Source organism: Saprolegnia parasitica, assembly GCF_000151545.1.
Source record: "Saprolegnia parasitica CBS 223.65 unplaced genomic scaffold supercont2.59, whole genome shotgun sequence".
Lineage (NCBI taxonomy): Eukaryota > Oomycota > Saprolegniomycetes > Saprolegniales > Saprolegniaceae > Saprolegnia > Saprolegnia parasitica.
Window position 1 is genome coordinate 128,677 of NW_012156453.1, and position 21,164 is coordinate 149,840.

General features: G+C 57.9%; 11 protein-coding genes across 11 annotated transcripts; 5 read left to right on the top strand and 6 right to left on the bottom strand.

Moving 5' to 3' along the window:
* Positions 1-463: 463 nt before the first annotated feature.
* On the bottom strand, positions 464-1,809 carry SPRG_10685 (hypothetical protein). The gene is made up of 7 exons (XM_012349919.1): positions 1,668-1,809; positions 1,577-1,626; positions 1,342-1,528; positions 1,244-1,290; positions 1,037-1,196; positions 787-980; positions 464-738 (listed from the first exon to the last, which is right to left on the bottom strand). The coding sequence occupies exons 1-7, from the start codon at positions 1,767-1,769 to the stop codon at positions 492-494; spliced, it is 987 nt and encodes a 328-aa protein (XP_012205309.1). The 5' UTR covers positions 1,770-1,809; the 3' UTR covers positions 464-491.
* An 833-nt stretch (positions 1,810-2,642) lies between these two features.
* SPRG_10686 (hypothetical protein) lies at positions 2,643-4,341 on the bottom strand (the record flags this gene model as incomplete). Its single annotated transcript, XM_012349920.1, has 9 exons — positions 4,317-4,341; positions 4,206-4,265; positions 4,033-4,162; positions 3,876-3,985; positions 3,592-3,833; positions 3,340-3,550; positions 2,938-3,295; positions 2,777-2,892; positions 2,643-2,726 (listed from the first exon to the last, which is right to left on the bottom strand). Exons 2-9 carry the CDS (start codon positions 4,236-4,238, stop codon positions 2,643-2,645), a joined length of 1,284 nt encoding a protein of 427 aa, XP_012205310.1. The 5' UTR covers positions 4,239-4,265; positions 4,317-4,341.
* Positions 4,342-4,691: 350 nt separating this feature from the next.
* On the top strand, positions 4,692-6,062 carry SPRG_10687 (hypothetical protein; the record flags this gene model as incomplete). Its single annotated transcript, XM_012349921.1, has 5 exons — positions 4,692-4,763; positions 4,838-5,068; positions 5,112-5,418; positions 5,476-5,637; positions 5,689-6,062. 5 exons carry the CDS (start codon positions 4,692-4,694, stop codon positions 6,060-6,062), a joined length of 1,146 nt encoding a protein of 381 aa, XP_012205311.1.
* Positions 6,063-6,474: 412 nt separating this feature from the next.
* Positions 6,475-8,066, bottom strand: SPRG_10688 (hypothetical protein; the record flags this gene model as incomplete). Its single annotated transcript, XM_012349922.1, has 7 exons — positions 6,475-6,828; positions 6,877-6,976; positions 7,023-7,211; positions 7,265-7,428; positions 7,483-7,701; positions 7,761-7,832; positions 7,882-8,066. The coding sequence occupies 7 exons, from the start codon at positions 8,064-8,066 to the stop codon at positions 6,510-6,512; spliced, it is 1,248 nt and encodes a 415-aa protein (XP_012205312.1). The 3' UTR covers positions 6,475-6,509.
* Positions 8,067-9,768: 1,702 nt separating this feature from the next.
* SPRG_10689 (translocase SEC61 complex gamma subunit) lies at positions 9,769-10,043 on the top strand (the record flags this gene model as incomplete). Its single annotated transcript, XM_012349923.1, has 2 exons — positions 9,769-9,871; positions 9,925-10,043. Exons 1-2 carry the CDS (start codon positions 9,775-9,777, stop codon positions 10,041-10,043), a joined length of 216 nt encoding a protein of 71 aa, XP_012205313.1. The 5' UTR covers positions 9,769-9,774.
* Positions 10,044-10,147: 104 nt separating this feature from the next.
* On the top strand, positions 10,148-11,744 carry SPRG_10690 (hypothetical protein). Its single transcript, XM_012349924.1, has 11 exons — positions 10,148-10,273; positions 10,319-10,344; positions 10,397-10,434; positions 10,491-10,527; positions 10,573-10,648; positions 10,697-10,795; positions 10,844-10,931; positions 10,979-11,040; positions 11,087-11,107; positions 11,167-11,198; positions 11,253-11,744. The coding sequence occupies exons 1-11, from the start codon at positions 10,160-10,162 to the stop codon at positions 11,332-11,334; spliced, it is 675 nt and encodes a 224-aa protein (XP_012205314.1). The 5' UTR covers positions 10,148-10,159; the 3' UTR covers positions 11,335-11,744.
* A 231-nt stretch (positions 11,745-11,975) lies between these two features.
* On the bottom strand, positions 11,976-13,442 carry SPRG_10691 (hypothetical protein). The gene has a single exon (XM_012349925.1). It carries the CDS (start codon positions 13,412-13,414, stop codon positions 12,047-12,049), a length of 1,368 nt encoding a protein of 455 aa, XP_012205315.1. The 5' UTR covers positions 13,415-13,442; the 3' UTR covers positions 11,976-12,046.
* Positions 13,443-14,410: 968 nt separating this feature from the next.
* Positions 14,411-17,074, top strand: SPRG_10692 (hypothetical protein; the record flags this gene model as incomplete). Its single annotated transcript, XM_012349926.1, has 19 exons — positions 14,411-14,487; positions 14,527-14,581; positions 14,630-14,715; positions 14,765-14,830; positions 14,880-15,075; positions 15,141-15,224; positions 15,276-15,365; positions 15,412-15,439; positions 15,485-15,631; positions 15,681-15,800; positions 15,863-16,093; positions 16,141-16,188; positions 16,237-16,273; positions 16,316-16,410; positions 16,460-16,525; positions 16,577-16,669; positions 16,717-16,821; positions 16,870-16,961; positions 17,011-17,074. The coding sequence occupies exons 1-19, from the start codon at positions 14,433-14,435 to the stop codon at positions 17,072-17,074; spliced, it is 1,758 nt and encodes a 585-aa protein (XP_012205316.1). The 5' UTR covers positions 14,411-14,432.
* Positions 17,075-17,112: 38 nt separating this feature from the next.
* On the bottom strand, positions 17,113-18,432 carry SPRG_10693 (hypothetical protein; the record flags this gene model as incomplete). The annotated part of the gene is made up of 4 exons (XM_012349927.1): positions 17,113-18,005; positions 18,054-18,179; positions 18,233-18,391; positions 18,420-18,432. 4 exons carry the CDS (start codon positions 18,430-18,432, stop codon positions 17,113-17,115), a joined length of 1,191 nt encoding a protein of 396 aa, XP_012205317.1.
* Positions 18,433-19,156: 724 nt separating this feature from the next.
* SPRG_10694 (hypothetical protein) lies at positions 19,157-19,830 on the top strand (the record flags this gene model as incomplete). The annotated part of the gene is made up of 4 exons (XM_012349928.1): positions 19,157-19,279; positions 19,331-19,354; positions 19,403-19,534; positions 19,588-19,830. The coding sequence occupies 4 exons, from the start codon at positions 19,157-19,159 to the stop codon at positions 19,780-19,782; spliced, it is 474 nt and encodes a 157-aa protein (XP_012205318.1). The 3' UTR covers positions 19,783-19,830.
* A 108-nt stretch (positions 19,831-19,938) lies between these two features.
* Positions 19,939-21,086, bottom strand: SPRG_10695 (hypothetical protein). The gene is made up of 3 exons (XM_012349929.1): positions 20,625-21,086; positions 20,388-20,580; positions 19,939-20,338 (listed from the first exon to the last, which is right to left on the bottom strand). The coding sequence occupies exons 1-3, from the start codon at positions 21,033-21,035 to the stop codon at positions 19,974-19,976; spliced, it is 969 nt and encodes a 322-aa protein (XP_012205319.1). The 5' UTR covers positions 21,036-21,086; the 3' UTR covers positions 19,939-19,973.
* Between the last annotated feature and the right edge of the window lie 78 nt (positions 21,087-21,164).

Below are 21,164 nucleotides of genomic sequence, written 5' to 3' on the forward strand. Positions count from 1 at the left end.
AGTTTCATCGAAAGGCGCTTTGATGGTAGGACCTGCAGTAGCCACACCTCGTGGCAGTAGCAGCACTGCAGCACTACGCAAGCAAGACACGTTATTACGACCCGAACCCAGCGTCACCAAGCGACTCGTCGACCCAAGCGACGAGATGACGGATGATCTCTCTACTGGGTTTTTCACGGCCTCCACCGAGTACGAGCCATGAGGTCCTATCGACACTTGCGGCGAAGGGATAGCATCGAGACATGCAATCCGTTCTATGTACACGTATTTCTTGGTCGCACAACTCTCTTATCTGGCGTTGGTGCAGAAACCGCAGAATGTCGTCGTCGTCGTGACTTCAAGTCCCATCAGCACGTGTGCTGTAGCTATTATTCTGATCCAAGGTGGACGCAAGAATTGGTCAATTGAAAACTGCAATTGTCGGTAGTACATTTTCTCATCTACACGTAGTATACTAGAGTACGGACTTACATCAAGAAAGGAAGACAAGACTAGAGGAGGTAGCGCGTCGGCAGTGGGGACCCGTGGCCTGCAGCGCCCACGTGTCGGCGGTCCTTGCAGTTGAGCACCATAAAGCCGCCGGCGAATTCCGAGTAGCGGGACCAGATGATGGACTCGTCGACGATGCTCAAGATCGAGCCAAAGTGGTGGTAATGGTCCGGAATGAGCGCACACCGGCAGCGAGAGAGGTCGTTGCAATGGCCGCGCCGCTTCATTGGCACCCACACGGCAAACGCACTAGCTTCCACGTGAGAGGCTCGTAGGTATAATAGCAGCAAAACCTACTGCTCCAGAAAGTCGGATTCAAAGACGCAGCCGTCGTCGCACTCGACATAGAGACCAACCACGCAATAGTCCATGAACCGCAGCACGGCTCGTCCTTCGACCATCGACGCCTCAAGCGCCGAGGCAACGCCATTGGACGCGAGCACACGCGGCTCCATGCGAAGCATCGCATGCGCCATCGGGTGGCGCGCCACCTACACGCCTTTCATGTCAACCAACCAGGGACGACGACGATAACGTCAGAACGCACCGCCGACCGCTTGGACCCGTCCTTGTAGTGTACTTGGATGGCTGCAGCGTCAATGTGCACATGCGAGGAAGAGAGGTTCTGGATGACAACGCGGAGCTGGACGTACGTCTTGGCACCGATCGGGAGCGTCTTGCAGTCGGCGCGATGCCCGAGCGTGAGCCTACGACAGAGGTAATTTACGCTGCAAGGTGTAGCACCTGCGTCTACCAGGTCTCAACGCCGCCGTTGTAGCTGTGGCCCCACGTCGGTTTGTCCTATGAGATAAACGATCGCATGAGCGCTGGCGTCGAAGAGGCGATGCGTACGGCCGTCGAGTAGAGACCATACGGCTTTTGCTCCGAGATCTGCAGATGCCGGTACAGCCCGAGGTACGAGTGCACGCCGTAGCGGTGCAGCTTGATCATGCGCGGTGGCAGCTGCCAGCGACGACGGACCAGCGGCAACCAAAGGCGGTCCGAGCGGCAGATGTCGCGCCACTCCTTGGAGAGTTGCCTACATGGCATGAGCTTTGTACGTGAGCGCAAGGACATGGCAACGTACATGGTTGTGAGGATCGACGCCGGCGTGAGATAGCCGAAGACCAGGAGGATCTACCGAGCATCAGAGGCGGCGCCAGCGGCATGCGTCGTACCAGCTCCTCGCTCATGTTGACGAGGATAGGCGTGTACGCGGCAGACGGCGCGGCGCATGGCAGCTGCATGCTGCGCGAGCTCTCGGCGACTTGGCTTGCCATGCTTCAACAGTGCAAAGATCGCAGCTTCGAGGTGCGCCAGGTAATGGCGATGGCCGAGCTGGGCTTCGGCCGCCCACGTCGCTAGCTCGCGTGTGATTCGCTGAAAATAATTCACCCAATCAGCGACGCGGAAGGAATGGGACCAATCAGAAGCAGCTGGTACGCGCGCACCGCGTGCGATTGGGTGAAATGCGAGGTGCAACGTGCGATCCCACGCCGTCAGAGACTGCCAGCTCATGCATGGGCCCAATGTCGATAGGATTGGGCTGCGATGCATGAGAACACTTCTTCACGCTACTTGGACGGTGCTTGGACGCGCGGCGATTGGCTGCTTCTTAAAGTTCGATACCTAGTCGCCCCTTGGAAAGGGTCGTCGAGATTCCTTCTTTCGCTCGTAGTCCCACGAGCCCCTTCACCTCAAGTAGCCCACCAAACTGAACCTCAACGACCAACCCAAACCTCAAGTACCGGTAGCCCACCAAACTGAATCTCAACGACCAAACGTCTCCACGCTGCCACGTGTGCTCAGGACAATCGCAGTGCATAGACCTTCCATGCACTTGCTCGCACGCCCCGTATTCGTCTCGGCCAGTTGCAGCACCCAAGTACCTCAACGACTGTATGAGCAACAAAGACTAGCACGACTCACTTCCTTCCCAGATATTTACATGTCATGGGTCGTCGCACTGGTTGCCAGTCTCTGATTCAGTTGCGGAGAGTTCGGGTGCGCTCGCTCCCGGAGTCAGGTTTGTGCGCCGGCGTTGGATACCTCGTGTGGCTGAACTGAGGTGGTCGGCGGTTTTTAGCTGGGCCGTTTGGACTTTGGCGGCTTGTTCCGCTTGGAGACGTGTCTATACATACGATAAGGTGGTGTCAGCACATTGAAGCGGCAACCTCTTCATCTCGCTTCCGCTGTTGCTCTCGAAGGCGTGCAAGCCGGCGCTGCTCGAGGTTATTCTATCCAGACGCGACTTTTTAACGACGGCACAAGAAGCGTTGACTCGGACCTCGAGCTGCTTCATGCGCTCGACACGCTGGATCTTGTCGGCTTCGGCCTTTGCTTGGCGAGCACGGAGCTCTTCGTTGGCGGCCACCTCCTTCTTGGCTCTGGCTGCAACGACAGCTACAATGCCAAATTGCATCGGTGTCGTCTCGAGGTGGAACCCACCGAGACGGCGCCGCTGGTTGGCGTCCTTGACGGTTTGAGCAAACTGTACTTGTCTTTCGCGGGCGACGCTCCGCGAAACCGGGTCCTTTGCCGGCTTGGTGCGCGAAGTCGACAAGTGAAACTCAGTCGGAACGGTCGTCACCGAGGGCCGTGCGGTTGTGACGACGATGAGCGGCACGTCGTGACTGTCATCAGGCCCGGGCCACTCGCCAAGCGCGATCGTGCCAGGCAGCGAAAGCGTGCGGCATGTCGACTGCAGTTGCAGCGTCGGCTCGGCCGTCTCGACGACCGGTGTAAAGGTCGACTTGCGCCGGCCACGGTCGTCCATCATACGCACCGAGTGCCGCGCATACCACGCCTGTCCGAGATTGCCGTTCGTGCACTAGTGAAAGGGACGTGTACCTTGGGCTCTTTTCCAAACGACGACCCGGCGTGGATGGCGCGGGCGGCCTTGGAGAAGGCGTCCGAGCCCTGGAACGAGACTGCGCTGCGCCGCGTCGGGCGAAACAAAGCCACGTGACGCCAGTGCTGGAGCCCCGAGAGGATGCTGTGGCGCGTTGCCTTGTAGGTCGGCACTGTAAAGTAATGAAATATCGTGGCGCGGCGCCAAAAGCTACGAAATCGATAACATGACGTGGCACGATGTGGGGGTACCGGACAATGTTGTAGACAAGCGCAAACGTAGAGAGGAACCGCTGGAAGCGCTGCCGCACGCGGTCCTTTCGCTGCACGGCGGCCATCTCGGCGTGCCGCGCGCGCACGGTGAGGTACGCAGCCCGCCAGCGCTGCTGGATCTTGATCGACGCGCGGATCTGGCCGTACACGATCGACGGATCCGTTCCGGGGTGCGCCCGCATGTACTTGTTGAACGTCCGGAGGCCGAGAATCGTATTGGCCTCCGCTAACGTAAGGCGCATCGGGTTATCGAGGAGTATTACCATGGTTGCTTTGAAGACGGTGTAGTGCGCGAGACGCCGCGCGCGACGGTGCCGCACCATGCGCTGAATGGCGCGCGCCGCCCGATCAAAGACGCAGCGTCGAAAGACCCCTAGATTGACATGCATGCATCCCAACGAGACATTACGTAGAGAGTACGTCGCCCAAAGAAGCCCCGCAGACAGCGTTGAATCGTGAGGGCGCTCGTGTGGACAAGTCGTCCAAACACGTCCTGGGCGTGCGCGCAGCGCAGCCGAATGAGCTGGACCATGTCGTCTGCGTCGGCCATCTACGCAGGCGATCGTTGCTCCTATCTTTGCAAATCCGATGACCTCGTCTTGAAAGATTTGGACCGTGGCGTCCATGCGGGCAACGCTCGCTCGGATCGCGCGCTACAGCGTTGTGCGCCGTGAGCCGCCGAGGTTGCAGTCAGGTCAACACACAAGCGAGTCCTCGAACGCGCTGGCGATCACCGCCATGTTGTGACAGTCGTCGACGTGCAATGTGACGTCGGGGCTGGCATGGCGTTTGTGCAGCGTCGTCATGGGCACCACACTAGACCTCGTCATGAAGGGCATTCCTTTTCAATATATGTAGTAGATACGAGGATGTGGGCAACTGCTGTCGCTTGGGGAGCGGACGCGGGGATGGCATACCATGCAGATTCAGCGTTGGAAGCAGCACGGGCTCATTCGTGAGTGGCAGCACGTCCTTGGGCGGCGATGGCGGTGGCGGGATCAGCGGCAGGTGCATATGCTACTATCGTTCTTTTGCTGGCGCCAAGCGACGCTTCAAACGTCATTCGGGAAACGGTTGCGATGGACCTGCTGCCCGAGGAGCCGCACCGGCGCGAAGCCAACCTCTTGAGCATCGAGGACATCCGCTCCGAGGTACGTGCGTACAACCGTTCATAGGCGTTGCTTTCCATGCTACCATCATCGTCCTGTGAACCTTCTGCTGCTAGATGATGCGGTACGGCATTCCCGCGCACGAGAGCATTCCCAACACGCTCGTGATCCTGCAGCGCAAATTTGACGACGAGTTCAACACGCAAATGACGACGTATGCCAAGATCATGGAACGCTACCGCCGCAAGAAGACCAAGAACGAGATGGCGGCGCGCGCCGAGCGCATTGTGGCCGAAGACACGGCCGCGCTCGCTGCCAACCCCAAGATGCGGATCCTCGTCGACCAGGTATGCAAGGAACCGACGACTCGGTGCCTGCAGCCGCAGATAGGTGCTCGCGCACGAGACGAACGCGAGTCTCACAGTGCGCGGCGTGGACGACGCGACGTGCCGCGCCTTTCTGCACGCGATGGAAGCCAACACATCGGTCTTGACCCTCGACCTGTCCAACAACGCGCTTAGCGAAAGCGTCGCCGAGGCGATCGCGAGTCTCCTCCGGCACAACCGGTCGCTGCAAACACTCGATTTGGGGGCCAACCACTTGAACTCGCCGTCGCTTCTCGTGATCGGACCGGCCCTCGCCGCGAACAACGTGCTCACGTCGATCAGTTTCGAGTCCAACCCGCTTACGAGCCATAGTACTATCATTTCCTCCTTCCATCATTCTTTTGGCCACGCCTCATGCGGATGTCTAGACAACGCAGTGGACCTCTCGGGCTTCGAAGTGCTTTGCGCCAACGTCTTTAGCAACACGACGACGCTGCGGTCGGTCAACTTTTTCCGCTGCGGCCTCAACGTCGAAGCTGGCCGGATGCTCTCCAAGGCGCTGCTCTTCAACGAGTCGGTGATTGCCCTCGGTGTGTCGACTCTATTGGCACGATGACTATAATGCCATGTCTATGATCTAGACATTGGCTGCAATGCCATGTCGGACAAGGAGCTCGAGATCATTGCGATTCAGCTCGAAGAGAACCGACTTGTCCACGACCGAATGCAAGCCAAAGTGTATGCGCTCAAAAAGCAAGTGGCCGCCGACGCGGACGCCAAATACGACGCCAAGTGCGCACTCGAGAAGGCCGAGGCGATCGCCAAGTGGCACGACGACAACGCGGCCGCGCGCCACGCCCAGTACGAGCGCGACGCGATTGACGCCGCGCGGCGCAAGTGCGAAGAGCACGCGCGTATCCAAAAGCAAATCGCTGAGAAGGAGGTCGCGCGCAAGTGGCAGGAGGATGACGCGCGCTTGAAAGCCGAAGCCAAAGCCAAAAAGAAGAAAAAGTAGCGATACGGTTGCGACAGACGAGCACGATCAATGTGAAAAAGAGTGTTGATCCGAATGGATGACTTTGCAGTTGCAGAAAATGATGCGCCGACCCGCTGCCACGTCATTGAGGCGCAGGGTCCTCAGTGCTGCAGCTCTCACCGGCGGCGTCGTCTCGATCACACGGCGTTCAAGTCTCTTCTCGACGATCCTATCTACAGTCTCTCTGCATCTTGCCGAGACACACCTAGTTTCACCCTCGACTCACTCTTCAGTGTCTGTGCACTTTCTTGGCTGCATGCCATCACCATGGAAGCTGAGATAGCGACGGTCATGGCGTCGTAAAACGCACCAGTATGATGGTATGGCAACGGTGTCGACCTCGACTGCATCGCTGCACGTCGTGTTGCGCCATTGCAAGCACAACTCGAAACATGTGCATACGGACAAGCTCCGTCGTTTCGATGCTTACAGGACGTTGGGAATGTCCATCTCCTTGAGCGAGACGTGGTAGCCCGTATAGAGAGGGTGCGACTCGTCCATTTCTTCGTCCGTGTCGAGGAAGCCCGGCATCATGACGGTCGCCGTCGACTCGATGCTCGCCTGGATGTGCACAATGCCCTGGCTCGCGAGCTCGACAGGCTCCTTGTAGATGTGGATGTTGAACGACTGGTTCTTCCACAAGAAGCAGATGCGCTTCTGCTTGATGATGCGGCGGCTCGGGTCGGCGCGGTGGCGCACCGCGTACGTGTACTCGCGCGCCGAGAGCACGCGCTTGAGATGCACCCTACGTGAAGGATCAAACACCGACGCCACTTGAAACATTGAAACGTACGGCTCGCCCGTGCCCGCAATCGTGCGGACCGTCGTCATACCGTAGACGGGGATGCCGTACTGCGTCCGGCAGCGCACAAAGACATAGTCGTCCGGGCCATCTGCTTTCAGTGCTTCACCCAACGAATCGAATGGGCGCAGTCGTACCGCTCGGGTGGGGCATGAGGTAGACCTTCTCGACTTCAAACTCTTCGCAGTGGACGGGCATGGACGCGGGCGACGGCAGCGACCGGAGGAGGAACTTCTTGGACGACTTGACCGTCGACGGGAGACCCGTGAGCGTCGCGGCGCAGTTGATGAGTCGTTGCATCTTGCTCTCAAAGCCCGTCGAGTTGTCTAATCAAGAAACATTTAGCGAGCTGCTACGACGTCGCTTTCAATCGATGCACCAAAGACAAAGAGCTTGGGGTGGCCGATCCACGCGTGGCAGATGCGCTCGTCGACCGCGCACGCTTGCTCGATCGTCTCGATGCGCGTGCCGTTGTTGTCGAGCGTGTAGAACTGAGGCGCGCCGTTTGCCGTCGTCACAAGGTGGAAGACCGCGTTGTAGCGACTAGCCATATGTTGCTAGGTCAGCGCCATCGATGACATACCCAGGACGTCGTACGTATCACGGAGCGTGACCGTGTCGAGGTCGTGCTGGAGCTTGAGGTCTTCCCACTCCTCCGGGTCCATGTAGGCCGAGCCGTCCATGGCGCCGCGGTCGCAGAGAATGACGCACGGCAGCTTGGTGTCCCGCGCCAGCGCCATAAAGGTGTCTTCGAGCTGCATCTGCGTCGACAGAATGGCCCACTGGAAGTTGATGATGTCCGTGGGCTTGAGATCCCTACGGCACGCTCGTTAGACACCGCGGCGAAGGATTGCGAATGGAATATGGTGGCGTACAAGAAGTGGGCGCCGCCCGACTGGAGCAAGGTCGAGGCTTCGGGCACCATGTAGACGCGGAAACCACGCTCACTAGAGAGGGCCATCGTGGTACATGGCGAGCGTACGCGGCGAGGAGTACCGGAAGTAGGTCGAGAGGCGCTCGAGCGACGTCGTCTTGCCGGCGCATGGGCCGCCCGTGAGCACAAACTTGTAGATCGGGATCGACTCGGACTCGCCGCGCGTGAGCGAGCTCATCATGGGCACGGTGCCCGACCGGGCGCGGATCGGCTCTTCGGACGTCGCGAACGGGGACTGCTGCGCCATGGCTATGTACAAGAAGCTGGTGTTTTGATGACTAGAAGCTCCTCGCTCGCGGGCCACCGTTTCAATTTAGAGTCACAACGGAAGTTCGAAGCTTTTTTCATTGGTCGCCTCGTGTGAAGGTGCGATCGGCGGCTTCGAACTTCGCCTGTCGCAGCAACGCTTCAACTTGCAATTCAAAATTCAATGGCGGCCCCGAAGCGGCGGCGCCCAAGCGCTCTTTGCTTGTACCCGAGCGAGCGAAGAAGCCAAGCTCACGCAACGTTCGAGTCCGTACCAAGCCATCACTCGTACCAAACTCGATGGTCCTTTTTATCAAGGACCTCATGTCATTGACAGCCGAATGGTAGAGAAGACACGGCGTATGCAGCCGAAGTGACCCAATACATACGCTGTACAATTGTGTGTAGAAACATGCATCGCGATAACGACGACGGCCCGTGGTATAATGGTTTGGAGCAGCCAAGGATTCGATTTCGCTGGTGTCGGACGAAGGAAGAAGCAGTGTGATGTGCGAGCGGCTTCGACTGGAAGAGCCTCGAGAAGTGTCTAAGCAAGTGTCTATGGATGACGCACATTTGTCTCGGCGAGATCCGTTGCGCTGGCAGTCTCGGTCGTAGTGTCATTGCAACGAGTGGCGACGGACCAGGCTACTGGGCAAGCGGTGGCTACTCCTTAGGACTCTCTCAACGACAGTGCGCTGAGAAGATCAGATGCATTAAGACCCCAGCGCAGCGCATACCACCAGGATAGGCCTCAACAGAGTCTACCTAGGCTATCCAATAGCAAGGTCCATAAAATGGATCCTTGTTGATCTATGTTTCTCCAACGTAGCCGACCAAGGACGAATGCGACACCGAATCAGCGTTGGCTAGCATCATTTGCATCGTTCCACTCTGTAGAGCTCATGCCAAGCACTCGCGGCCCATTGCTAGCGAAGCGAAGGGCACGGTAAATGCCAGTCGCATCATTGCTCCGTAGTCTGACCTTGTTTTCCAGGCAGGAACGACAACGTCGCCAGACTATTCACACGTGCTCTGGTTTACGCCAAACGCGTTGAATGAGCCCTCGCCCGATGCAGTTGAAGCTAAATCGTAAAAACCGGTTCCATGGGCACCACACTTGGTGCGGACGCTCGCGAATTGTGTGTCGAGGGTGCAGTAAAGCGTGCTGCGAACTCGAATGAACCGTGTTTGCGTAGACACATTGCTAGCCTTCTCTACAGCCAAGTACACTGCTAAGGACAAGGTCGTTAACGAGTTTGCGCATCGCTACATTCTCTCTCTTACGCCGGAACAAGTCTATTACTGTAGCTCCAAGCACGATCGCTCCAGATGCAATGTGGAGCCCGATTCATACACGCATGGACGTCCTGTACGCGCTTCATTTTCAAAAGCCTCTCCGTTGCATCGTTTGCAGTGCTAGTACGCTCCTTGTGAAGCTTGTCCGCTGTCGTCTCTGCAAGCGCCGGTTGGTCGACTTCAAGCTTTGCATGTTGTTGCTATCTCGACTCGAATAAGTTCGGTTACTCACCAATCGCACTTGATCCAACTGCTCGCAACGGGTGTGGCCCTACGTTGCAGTCCATGATTGGTCAAAAATTCATCTATTTTCGAAATCGAAGCCTACGATTGGCTAAAATGCTGGATGCGAAGTGAAAATAGAAACCTCGATTGACGGCAGTCGTGGCATTTGGAATTTCCCTCGCAACATGTCGGACGTCAACGCTATCGTGATCGAGCCGCTCAAGGCCTTTGCCAAGAACTCGATCCACCTCGTCAAGAAGTGCACCAAGCCCGACCGCAAGGGTACGCCCATCCTGACCATGCGAAGATGAGATGCTCATGCGCTGTCTGTGTAGAGTTCACCCGCATCGCCGGCGCCACCAGCATTGGTTTCCTCATGATGGGCTTCATCGGCTTCTTCGTCAAGCTCGTGCACATCCCGATCAACAACATCCTCGTCGGCGGCAGCGCCTAGATGCCAAGCCCTTTTTCTAGTGTTTCCTTATAGTGGTTAGTAATATATCGAGTCCCTCGATACGACATGGCGACCGTCCGGCAGCCGAAACGTACACAGCACCACGCGACGTTTCAATGGAGCGTGAAGCGTCGCAGCGCTGGGCGCGCCAGCGCTACGAACATGGCCACACGGCCACGCTGCAGACCATGCGCCGCAACGACGCCCGCGTCGCCGACCTCGACGTTCATGTAAGGCAGGCTGCAAGCATTTTAGTAGCTTGGACCACCACCTAGTGTTTTCTCGGCCATGAAGACCGACGGTCGGCTCGTCTGGGTTGGCGGCCACGTTGATAAGCGTATTCCTTGTCGTAGCTTTCTGCACGGACAGGCAGAGCAGTCGCAGTTGCCAGGTGCGCCGATTCTACGATCGTACTTGACGTCTGATAACATCACCCATGCGGCGCAGCGCGGCAGGTGCTTGCGTCGCCGCTGACGCTGACGCGGTAGAATGGCCTTGGCGCGCGAGGCTTCTGACGGCGCGTGAACAGGGCGATCGAATTCGGTGACTTGACAACGCTTCGAGCCTACCTGCGCGCGGGGGCGAGTGCGAATGGCGTCAATTCGGTGCGTTGTTGACCATGTAGTACGGGCGGCAATGCCGACATGCTACAGGCGGGCGAGACACTGCTCCACGTGGCTGTGCTGCACGAGCGCTTGCCGATTGTGCAGCTCCTGCTCGAAGACGGCGCCGACCCCAACGCACGGAGCTACGTACTAGAATCCTGCTGCTATCGCAATGAGCCAATGTCGAGCGAGTAGTCGACACCGCGGGCTCGGTTCTTGAACACGGTCGGTGACGTGGACGTGTGCTTGGCAACCGCGGCCGGCGCCACGCCGCTGCATTATGGTACCCTTCGCACCGCATCTCGGATGGCTTTTCATGCCGATGGCTAGCATGCGGCCTCGCCAATCTCAAGCTCGTCAAAATGCTACTGCTTGCCGGCGCCGTCGCCAGCGTACTCGTCTCCTTCCCAGATGCATATTTTATGAGCGTTGGCGTAGGTCAATGTGGGCAATTGCGAGGTATCAATCAGCCTCGTGGCCTCGTGCTTGCACCCTCTCGGATCATGATGATGCTTTAGCTCTGCCAGCCACCACTCGTGTGGGCACTGCGGTACGCAGCCGGGGCTGGCCGACATGCCATGTTCATATGCAGTGACGATGCTAGCGCGCCGCAGCACCAAGTGGCCCTGATCGCGCTCTTGGTGACGCATGGCGCATCGGCCATCGGACACGCGGGACGTCGATGACAAACAAATGCGATTGCGCTTGACGTGCAGCACTACGTTGGAGAGCGCGATGGGCGGCAAATTGCAACAGATTGTATCGGCGCTCGTAGACGCGGGCGTCGACGTCCAGCACAAGAACGGATGCGGCTGGACCGCGTACGACGAGGCACCGACGCCAGCGATACAAGCCATGCTTCACAGCCGCTTTGGCGCGACGTCCGGGCGGCGCCAGGACCCCATCGGCGCTTTGCAAGTCGACAATGTCGAGACGCAGCGCGCCGAGGGTCAGCCCTGGCTCCGACGCCCTGGACGCCACCACCGATCGACCCCCGCGGCGTAGCTGCTAAAAGCACCGTAAACTAGCTGGCGCACCCCCTGTCGTCGAATCCAAGCACGTGGCTAGATGTTAGTTCCATAGACGTGTGGGTTGCTATGTGTTTTTGGGGAAGAAGCATCCAAGCTTGTCTGAGTCGTCGGCGGAAAAAGAATCAAACTCGTTTTCTTGTCACGGCGTGGACCCTTGTAGTCGTAGCACCCATCGACACCATCGCGCTCGCCATCGAATTGCATAAGCCACTTGCGCATTTTGAGACGTTTTGTATTTGGTCTCGGCGGGAGAGCAGCATGGTACTAATAGTTCAGTCGTTCGAGAGACAGACAGATTGTACGTAAAGACACATTGCACTTGGTTAGATAAAGAAAACGCGTACGATGCGTACTACGACATCAATAGTTACACGGTGTGCTTGTCGTCGTCGACAAGGACATGCTCGTCTTCGTCGTTGGCGACCTCGAGCGCCTTCTCCCAGCCATCCTTGCGGAACTCGCCCTCGAGCTTGGCCATGACGACGGCCGCGAGGCAGTTGCCAAAGACGTTCGTGAACGTCCGCGCCATGTCCATGAGCCAGTCGGCGGCCAAAATGAGCGTCACCGGCCAGTTGGGGATGTTGAACTGGTCGACGGTCGCGGCGAGGACAATGATACTCGCCGAGCGGACGCCAGCGACGCCTTTCGACGAGATCATGAGCATGAGGACCATCACGATTTGCTCGCCAACGCTCTTCTCAATGTGCGTCGCCTGCGCGCAAAAGACGGCCGCGAGCGAGAGGTACAAGGTCGAGCCGTCGAGGTTGAACGAGTAGCCAAAGGGGACGACGAACGCCGAAATGTGCGGCGAGACACCGTACGCTGCGAGCGCCTCGAACACCTTGGGCAGCGCGGCTTCGGACGTCGCGGTCGTGTACGCGATCACGAGTGGCTCGCGCATCGCCGAGACGAATTCGAGCGGATGGATTTTGAAAAGCACAAAAATCGCACCAAAGATGACGACGATGAAGACCACGAGCGTCACGTACAAGGTGACGACGAGCGCGCCGAGCGCGCCAAGCGCGCTCACGCCGTTGGCACCGATCGCGTTGGCGACCGCAAAGCAGACACCGAGCGGCGCCGTCCAAATGACAATGTCGACGAATTTGAACATCATCTCCATGACGGCCGTCGCGAGCTCGAGGAGCACGCGCTTGTGGTGCTCGGCCGTCATGGCGGTCGCGACACCGACGAGGATCGACGCGACGAGCACTTGGAGGAGCTCCGAGCTGCCCGAGCCGCCCATCATTTCGCCCCACGTCTTGGGCGTCAAGTGCTTGATCCAAAGATCAAACGAGAACGAGTCGGACGGCTTGCCCGTGTAGTTCTTTCCTTGCGGGATCGACGACCCGGGGCTCGCAATGTTGACAGCGACCAGCCCAAGGATGAGCGCGAGCGTGGTCACAATCTCAAAGTAAATGAACGACTTGAGCGAGAGGCGGCCAAGCGCTTTGAGGTCGCCGTTGCCGGCGATACCGACAACGAGCGACGAAAAGACGAGCGGGAACACAATAAACTGGATCGGCCGGAGGAAGATCTGGGCCATTGGCGCCGCCGACTTGGAGAAGGACGGCGCGACTTCGCCGAGAATAACGCCGAGAATCGTCCCGAGCACGATCCAAAAGGTGAGCGACGAGAGCAGCCGGCGCACCATTGACTTGGGCGGGCGGGCGATGCTCGTTTGCGCCGCGCCGTCAACGGGAGTCTGCACCGTAGCGTACGCGTCACTTGCCATCTTGAGAGCGACTTGGCAAATGAAGAAAGGACGTGGGAAGAAGAGAAATTGTTGAAGGCGACACCGCCACCACGCAAACGGAACCGGATCAGATGTCCGTCGCCATATGTGATCCTGACAAGGTGCTGGGTGCGAGTTACGCAAGCATGGACCGTCCACTGCTGCGTGTCACGCTGGCGCACCTAACTTGCACCTGACCAGTCTACCATATACCATTTCCAAGGAATGGATTGTGCGGCCAGGAAGAAGAACGAAGAGGTCAAGAATCGCTTGTCCATAACCACGTCGTCAGTAGACGTCAAACAGATTGTTTGTGACGTTGCCGATCTTGTCGTGCTGACGTGACGACGACAACTGAGGGCCGATGGGCAGAGTAGTACCGAGAGTGGTTTGTAAAAGGGCCACGTGCTTGAATACTTGTTGAAGGCGCCAAACCAGACGCTCGCTCCTGCAGTTACTTGAAGAAGAAGCAACGAAGAACGAGCGCCCGTCGCCATGCAAAGGCACTGCTGCTTCAACGTCTCGTGCAACGCGCGCAAGTCGGTGTTGGCTGCGCTGCGTGTACCTTCTGCACCAATACCTGCTCCGGTGGCCACAGATGCTCGGCGCTTCAAGGCAGAAACGTGGGTGAGAGCCAAATGTATGGTTCTCGCTGTCGCCATCGTATATGCAAGCATGCAGAGACGGCCACGACGTCTTGAAGCACGAGTGTAGTAGTATGACCCAAGAGCAAGAAGACGACGCCGTCGCTGGCGAGGGGCATAGGAACGCGAAGGATCAGATTGACGAAGGCGCCTGTCGTGATAGACCCGACCGCTCGACATGCATCGTCGTCGGCCACCCTAGCAGCCCACGTTTGAGGTGCTCGAGCTTGCTTGTAGTATAGTAATAGGCTGGTCGTTCGGACGACGACGATGTGCGGGACGGCAAGTCAGGCGCTGCGTCGTGCTGCCACGTGTCCCTAGCGGTTATGGCTCCACGGATTGGATACAAGATCGCGTCGGTTCACTTCTGCACAATGGCCGAGCCGAATGCGGCGACGGCGGTCCCGGAAAAGGCAAAGGCTGAGAAGAGTACGGCGCAGGCAAAGGGTGGGTTTACCATGAAGCTAGGTCCATGGCTCCACGCGCACCACAACGCGGTGGCTGGCATCAAGGCGTTCTCGCCGTACGACTGGCCTGCTCGACGTGGTTGTATCAACAAGCGCTTGCGTAGTTGCATCAAGCTCGCCGACGTCTACGGCGACGGCGACTACAAGCTGCTCATTGCAGACGCCGACCGCCGGCTCAAACTCTACAAAGGTTCGAGCGTCGCCGTCTCTACTCTGGTAGCTGCACAGCGCGTTTGTAGGCACGACGCTCCTGAGCGAGCAAGCCGTCTTGGGCGAGCCCGTCGCACTTAGCGTCTTCTACTCGGGTGCGATATATCCACGATGCGTGCACCAAAAGGACGATGAGAGTTCTAGACGCGGCGCGGCCACGCACGCCGTCGATTGCGGTGGCCTCTGGCCCCTCGATCTACATTTACCGCAACATGCGACCGTACTACAAGTTCACACTGCCGTCGCTCGATGTGTCGCCGGACGAAACCAAGCTCTGGGGCCAGCTCGCCAAGTGCGAGGTCGACATTGTCGGCGCCGTGCACCAGCTCAACCTCCTTCGGTGCCCATTTCCACGCTCCATATTTTCGATCCAACAAGCATTTAACACTCCATGCATTGGTGTAGGAGCCGCGGCACGCCACTGACGCAGCGCTCGCGTGGGTTTCTCGCGATTGACGACATGGAGCAGCAAGCCGAGTTTGTGTCGCGGTACATACTCCTGATACAATCCGATCCACTGGAGCATCATCTTCCGACAAGGTACATGGACGACCCGCTCGTCGAGCACACGGCCATCACGTGCATGACCACGCTGAGCAAGAACATGGACGAGAAGGACGCGATTGGATGGTACGACGTTGCTGCATGACAACGGTGTGTGACGCACCGCGCGTAGTCTCGTCGTGGGCACCGAAGCGGGCCAGGTACCCTCTCTTCCACTGGAAAACACCGAGAGGACCGGCGGTTAGATCTACGTGCTCGACCAACAAGGCGCCAACATTGCGGCGAAAGCATTCTTGCCGTCGACGCCCGTTGAAATTGCCGTCAACGGACTCTATGACGTCGAGTATCGACTGATTGTGTCGTGCCGGAACGGGTCCGTGTACACGGTCAAGGTAGGACATGCAATCGCCCATTTGAACATGTCGCATACTTTTTCTGTAGAACGGCGAGCTGCTCAAGAGTGTGATTGAGCTCGAGTCGCCCGCATGCGCGCTCTTGCAGATGGACAAGGGCATCATTGTGGCGTGTATGGACCGTAAAGTCTCGTCCTTCCACCTCAAGGTACGATATACATTCTCGTTTCAAAAGTGTATCAAGTTGATACAACCCATGGAAAATGACAGGGCAAGAAGAACTGGTCCATGATTATGCCCCAAGACGTGGTGGCCATGGAGGCGCTCAACCTTCGCCGCACCAAACACTCGAAGGGCATTCTGATCGCGCTCCGGAAGGGCGAGATCCTTCTCTACAATGAAAAGATCAAGGTCACGTCGTTCCACCTCGACAGCCTCCTCACAGGCATGGTCTTTGGCCAGTTTGGCCGAGAAGAAGCGTCGCTTGTCCTCGTGCACAAGGTATGGTTTCGGTTCCTGCCGCCGATAGATCAATCATCATTGCCTAGTCGGGGGCTCTGACACTCAAGATTCTACAGCGCAACGCGGATCTGGAAGTACAAATTGTTGTCGTTGCTCAGAGACACGACAAAATACATGTGTAGGGCACGTCAACGTCGTCGGGGCCGCCCCCCGAGCAAGGTACACCCGCCTTTCAAACACGTCATATCGACAAACGACTAGATATTCCGCTCAACGTGCCCAAGAAGACCAAGCTGTACGTCGAGCAAACGCAACGCGAGCGGGACCACGCGATCGAGATGCACCGCCATTTCCAGGTGCAGGACACCCCAAAACGAGTCGTCGTCTCGACGTACTTTCTCGTAGCGGGATTTGTGCAAGCTCCGTCTCACGACCGTGCGGTCATACGTCAAGGTCATTCGCGACGGCCAGGTACAGACAGCGCGATGTCCAAAGCGTACTACCTGGTTTCAAATTACGTAGGGCCCCGTCTCGTTTGCGACGGGGGCGTCGATTCGCCTCAACGCCAAAGTGCAAGGTCTCGGCCCGCACTTCAAGATCCAGCTCCAGTTGCAGGTCGTCGCAAAAGTCGCATCCTCTTCGTGGTTGAACCGCGGGGTTAGAATTCCGGCGCCAAGTTTGTCGCAGACATCCCGATTGCGCTGCACTATGACCATGGCCTGTACCGCATTCCGCAAAGCCTCTTGCAGATTCCGCTGCTCTTGCCCGTAGTCTCGTTTGAGCTTCTCACAAGATTCTCACGAATATTGTGGTAGGGCGTCCAGTACGCGTACGCGATCGACGTCGAGAGCATCGACGCAACGGGCGCGGCCGACAGCATCTACATCTTTGTGTGCGGCAAGGACAGGTAGGCTCGTCTTCGTCGCCTCGATGTCGTTGCGAGTATTACACTCCAGCTGCGTGCCCATCGTGTCGGCGGTCGTCAACATGCCTCTCAGCGACGTGCCGTGCGCCATGTAGATGGATAGATGAATCCAGACGACGACAATACTTGCACGTTATGCGTGGAGCGTTCCAATACGGTCGCGCAGCCGCTTGCTAAAGACCGTGAGCAACAGAAATTCCTTGTTGCGCTCGGCGTCGAGGGCCAGCATTTGCCGCTCGAGACCCAAAATCTCGAGGCCCAGCGGGTCCAGCGCGCCCATGTCGTCGCGCGCCAAGGCGGCGTGGATCTCTGCGTTCGCACGCACTCGCTGCGTCTCGAGCGCGAGGATCTCGGCTTCGAGGCGCGCGCATCGCGCGTGCTTTCCGGGCACGACGCGCTGCACGATGGTCGGCGTCGCGACAACCGGCTTGTACTCGGGCTTGGTCGCGTCGTGTGTGTTTTGATACTGTGCGTGGAGAAGCGGGTTGAACGCGACGAGGTGCGCGAGGGCTTCGTCGCGCGCTTCGAGGACGGTCTCGAGCGCGACCTGCATCTCGTTGCGTTGCTTGTTGTACGAGAGCGCGACCGCCATGTCATGCTTGTTGACCTCGAGCCGCACTTGGTTGGCGAGGACCTTGATTTTTTCTTCGAGCGAGATGACCTCGGCGTTGGCCGCATTGTACTTGCTAAGCATTGCACCCTTCATCGAGTCGGAGCCAATGTGCGGCAGCGTGTCCGGGTCGCTCATGGATGACGGAGCGTCGGCGCCGGGTACCGCGGGTGCTGGCTGGGCCACTGGTGCTGGTTGGGCCACCGGTGCTGGTTGGGCCACCGGTGCCTGTTGGGCCACCGGTGCTGGTGGCGGCTGGACGATGCGTGCTGGCGGAGGGACGACGGGTGCTGGTGGCGTTGCGATGGGCTCTTTTTTCTCGACCTTGACGGGCAGGTACTGTTCAGTGTCTCGTTGAATGGCGACGACGAAGTCGCGCGGCCAGTCGATGACTGCGAGGCACAAGCCGCGAGCACCTAGTCGGTCATCCATGGCTCGAGTGCTCATGCTTCCAGTAGACCTACCGTTCATGGGCACAAGCACGTGCGGCAAGCTCGAACTGCATGGGCTCGCAATGCAGTTCATGCACACGTGCTTGGTGCACGCCTCGCAGTAGAGCTCGAGCTTGAGCGCGTGGCAGACGTCGCAGGCTACGGCGCTTGACGCTTGACCCACAAGATACTGTGCACATATTATGACGTACCTCTGCTGTGGACGACGGCCAATGGTTCGCCGTTGCGGTGCTTCTTGCTGTGCACTTTGCGCTCGCACTTGGCGCAGTAGTAGTCGCCGCGACAGGCCAAGCACTTGAGCGTCGCGAACTTGCTGCACACGCTGCAGAGGAAATCGCTATAATTGCTGGCTACGATTGCATCGTTGCATCGACAGACCAAGGAGATTCATCGTGGACGTACACAGGAGCGCTTCCTGCACGGCGCGGGCTTCGGCGGACGGCAGCGTTGCCTCGCCATGCCGGCTCATAACGGCGATCGAATTGGCCGAACTATGTCGCATCTAAGTGAAATCATTCCCGTTAAGTGCGATCTTGGCATCGGACTTTAAAGAAGCGAACAACTTGCTAATATATCGTCGAGTGCTTTCGACAAAGTACCCGACCAAATGCGCCCTTGTCACCGACAGCACCGAATAGAAGAGCGCAGTTTACCTCGGAGCTGCGGTGTCATCACACTGCGCAGTAGATGCTCCCCTGTAACTATGCGCTTCTGCCTCGATTTCTGACCTGGACCTTTTGGTGTGTCGGTTCATTTCTTGGGCTCGCTACATAGTAGCTCGTTGAGAGGTGCTCGTTCAAAAGCTAGCGACTCCCGCACGATCAATAGGCGACTTCTTTACTTCCTCGCTTGTCGAGGCAACAAATGCACTGTATTGTACAGAATACTACTCGATATTGCAACAGCAAACTGGCTTGGGCCAAGCTGTGCGGCCGAGTACAAGTCACGTTTGTCGTGTGATTCTTTCGGACCGACGTCGAGCCTACCAGAGCGCCAACAAATCGACATCCGCCACTTTGAACAGAGTCTTTTCGTGCCATTGGTGGGACAGGCCGAAGCCTCGGCGCCCCTTCGTCATGCGCAAAAAGAAGAAATCTTATTTTCGATATTCCTCGATGGCCGACGCTCCGCAGTCGACGCCGGCGCCGCCGACCAACGAAGCCGGCGCGTTCAACTGGAACGAGATCCTTCGCGTCCAGAACCTCATCGAGCGGTGTCTCCAGCAGTGCATGTCCCAGGTAGTACGACACCTCGACCTCGTATGCGATCATCTCTGACGTTGCACGTAGGCCGACATCATTTCGACGCTTGAGGCAATATGCAGCGGCGACGATGGAAGAAAAGCTCATCGCACTCTGTAGGCGCAAGCCAACGTCGACCCAACGTTTACGCGCACCGTGTGGCAAAAGCTCGAGGAGCAGAACCCGTCCTTCTTTCACGCGTACACGGCGCATTTGCAGCTGAAAGAGCAGATCTTAGCGTTCAACTACCTCGTACGCCACCGCTTGCAAGTATTTCATGTAGAGAGACATGTTGCATGTCGTAGGTCGCCCAGCAGCGCGAGATGACGGAGAAGGGCATCAAATCGTCGTCGTCGTGTCCTGGCCACAACAACAACCAGCGTAGCAACCAGTACCTCCACGAGGACCCGCGCAAGACGGATGCGTTTCCCGGGTTCAAGCGCGAGGTGCTGCTCTCGCCGATTAAAACCGACCTCGACACGTGCTCGTTCTTTACCTAATCGGACTCGATGTCCTCTTACCCGTGTCTATCCATCATGTCTTTTACCTCCATGGTGCATGGCGATTGATATGGGTTCAGAAAAAATGCTTGTTGGGATGGTCGTGCACTTCCAAATTGTTGCTGCCTGGACCATGACGTACGTATGTACATATACTTGGGTGTTTGAGGATATGTACTACACGGGTTACATCATCCCTCGTCGTCGCCTTCTGCAATCGCCGCGTCCAAAGGCACGTGGTGCTCGAGCTTGAGGACGTCGGGCGCGAGCTTGTTACCACTGAGCGTGAGTCGTCGGAGGCCGGGCGCCTTCTCGTACGGGTTGAATGGCAGCGTCTCAATGTTGTTGCTCGCAAGCAAGAGGTGCTTGAGCTTTGGAAGGTCTCCAATGCGCTTGGCGACCTTGGTGAGTTTGTTGTTTTCCATGTTGATGACTTCCATCTTGGTGCAGCGACCGAGCGACGCGTGGAGCTTTGTGATCGCATTGTCCTGCAGGTAGATCTTGCGCAGCGCGACGAGACCGCCGAGCCCTTTTGGCAGCGTCTCGAGGCAGTTGCCTGCAGTCCACAGCGTCATCCTCCTCCGTGTTGCAGGACATGATTGTACCTTCCAGGTGCAGAATCTCGAGCTTTGCGAGCTGGACGAACGATTTCGGCAGGCTCTTGAGCCGATTGCCCGGCATGTCGAGCTCTCGGAGATGCACGAGCTGGCTGATCTCGTCCGGGAGACTCTCAATCTGGTTGTTGTCCAAGTAGAGCTCTTCCAGGGACGTTAGAGCGAGCAGCGACAGCGGCACCGACTACACCGTGCCATGATGACCACTTGGTACATGCCAATGCGCACCGTAAGGCAGTTGCGGTGCAGGCAGAGGCCCTTGAGCTGCGAGAGCGTTCGCATGGCGTCTGGAATGCCTTCGGTCGTGAGCTTATTGTCTTCGAGGTACAGCGAGTCGAGCTGTTGTAGCTGGCCGATCGACGCTGGCAGCGACGTCAATTGGTTCTCGCGGAGGTAGAGCTCGGTGACTGCGCGGAGGTTGCCGAGCGCATCGGGCAGCGCGCGCAGCTGGTTGCGCTCGAGGCACAACGTCTTGAGCGCGTCGCAGAACGCATCAATCTCAAAGAGGTCGGGCGGCAGCTCGGCGAGCTCCTTCTCCGAGAGGTCGAGCTCCTCAACGTCATCGTCGTCGTCTTCAACCTCGATGCCGAAGCGGCTGCAGAACGCTTGGAGGCTCCGTGTCCCTTCGTCGTCGCTCATGTCGGATCTGTATCTTGCGGTTTCCCACGTCCGCTCACAGCGATGTTCCTATTTCAAGCTTACCCGCGTGTGGTAACCGTTCTGCTATTATCGATAGATAGATAGATAGATAGATAGATAGATAGATAG

Excerpts from the sequence above, each read along its gene's own strand:
- SPRG_10685 (XM_012349919.1), bottom strand. The coding sequence starts at position 1,769 with ATGGCAAGCCAAGTCGCCGAGAGCTCGCGCAGCATGCAGCTGCCATGC. Across the intron at positions 1,627-1,667 it reads TCAACATGAGCGAGGAGCTG|ATCCTCCTGGTCTTCGGCTA; the intron begins GTACGACGCATG and ends GATGCTCGGTAG. Across the intron at positions 1,291-1,341 it reads ATGGTCTCTACTCGACGGCC|GACAAACCGACGTGGGGCCA; the intron begins GTACGCATCGCC and ends TTTATCTCATAG.
- SPRG_10690 (XM_012349924.1), top strand. The coding sequence starts at position 10,160 with ATGGAGCGTGAAGCGTCGCAGCGCTGGGCGCGCCAGCGCTACGAACAT. Across the intron at positions 10,932-10,978 it reads CGCCACGCCGCTGCATTATG|CATGCGGCCTCGCCAATCTC; the intron begins GTACCCTTCGCA and ends GCCGATGGCTAG. Across the intron at positions 11,041-11,086 it reads TTGCCGGCGCCGTCGCCAGC|GTCAATGTGGGCAATTGCGA; the intron begins GTACTCGTCTCC and ends GCGTTGGCGTAG.
- SPRG_10691 (XM_012349925.1), bottom strand. The coding sequence starts at position 13,414 with ATGGCAAGTGACGCGTACGCTACGGTGCAGACTCCCGTTGACGGCGCG.
- SPRG_10695 (XM_012349929.1), bottom strand. The coding sequence starts at position 21,035 with ATGAGCGACGACGAAGGGACACGGAGCCTCCAAGCGTTCTGCAGCCGC. Across the intron at positions 20,581-20,624 it reads TGCACCGCAACTGCCTTACG|TCGGTGCCGCTGTCGCTGCT; the intron begins GTGCGCATTGGC and ends GGCACGGTGTAG. Across the intron at positions 20,339-20,387 it reads CGAGATTCTGCACCTGGAAG|GCAACTGCCTCGAGACGCTG; the intron begins GTACAATCATGT and ends TGTGGACTGCAG.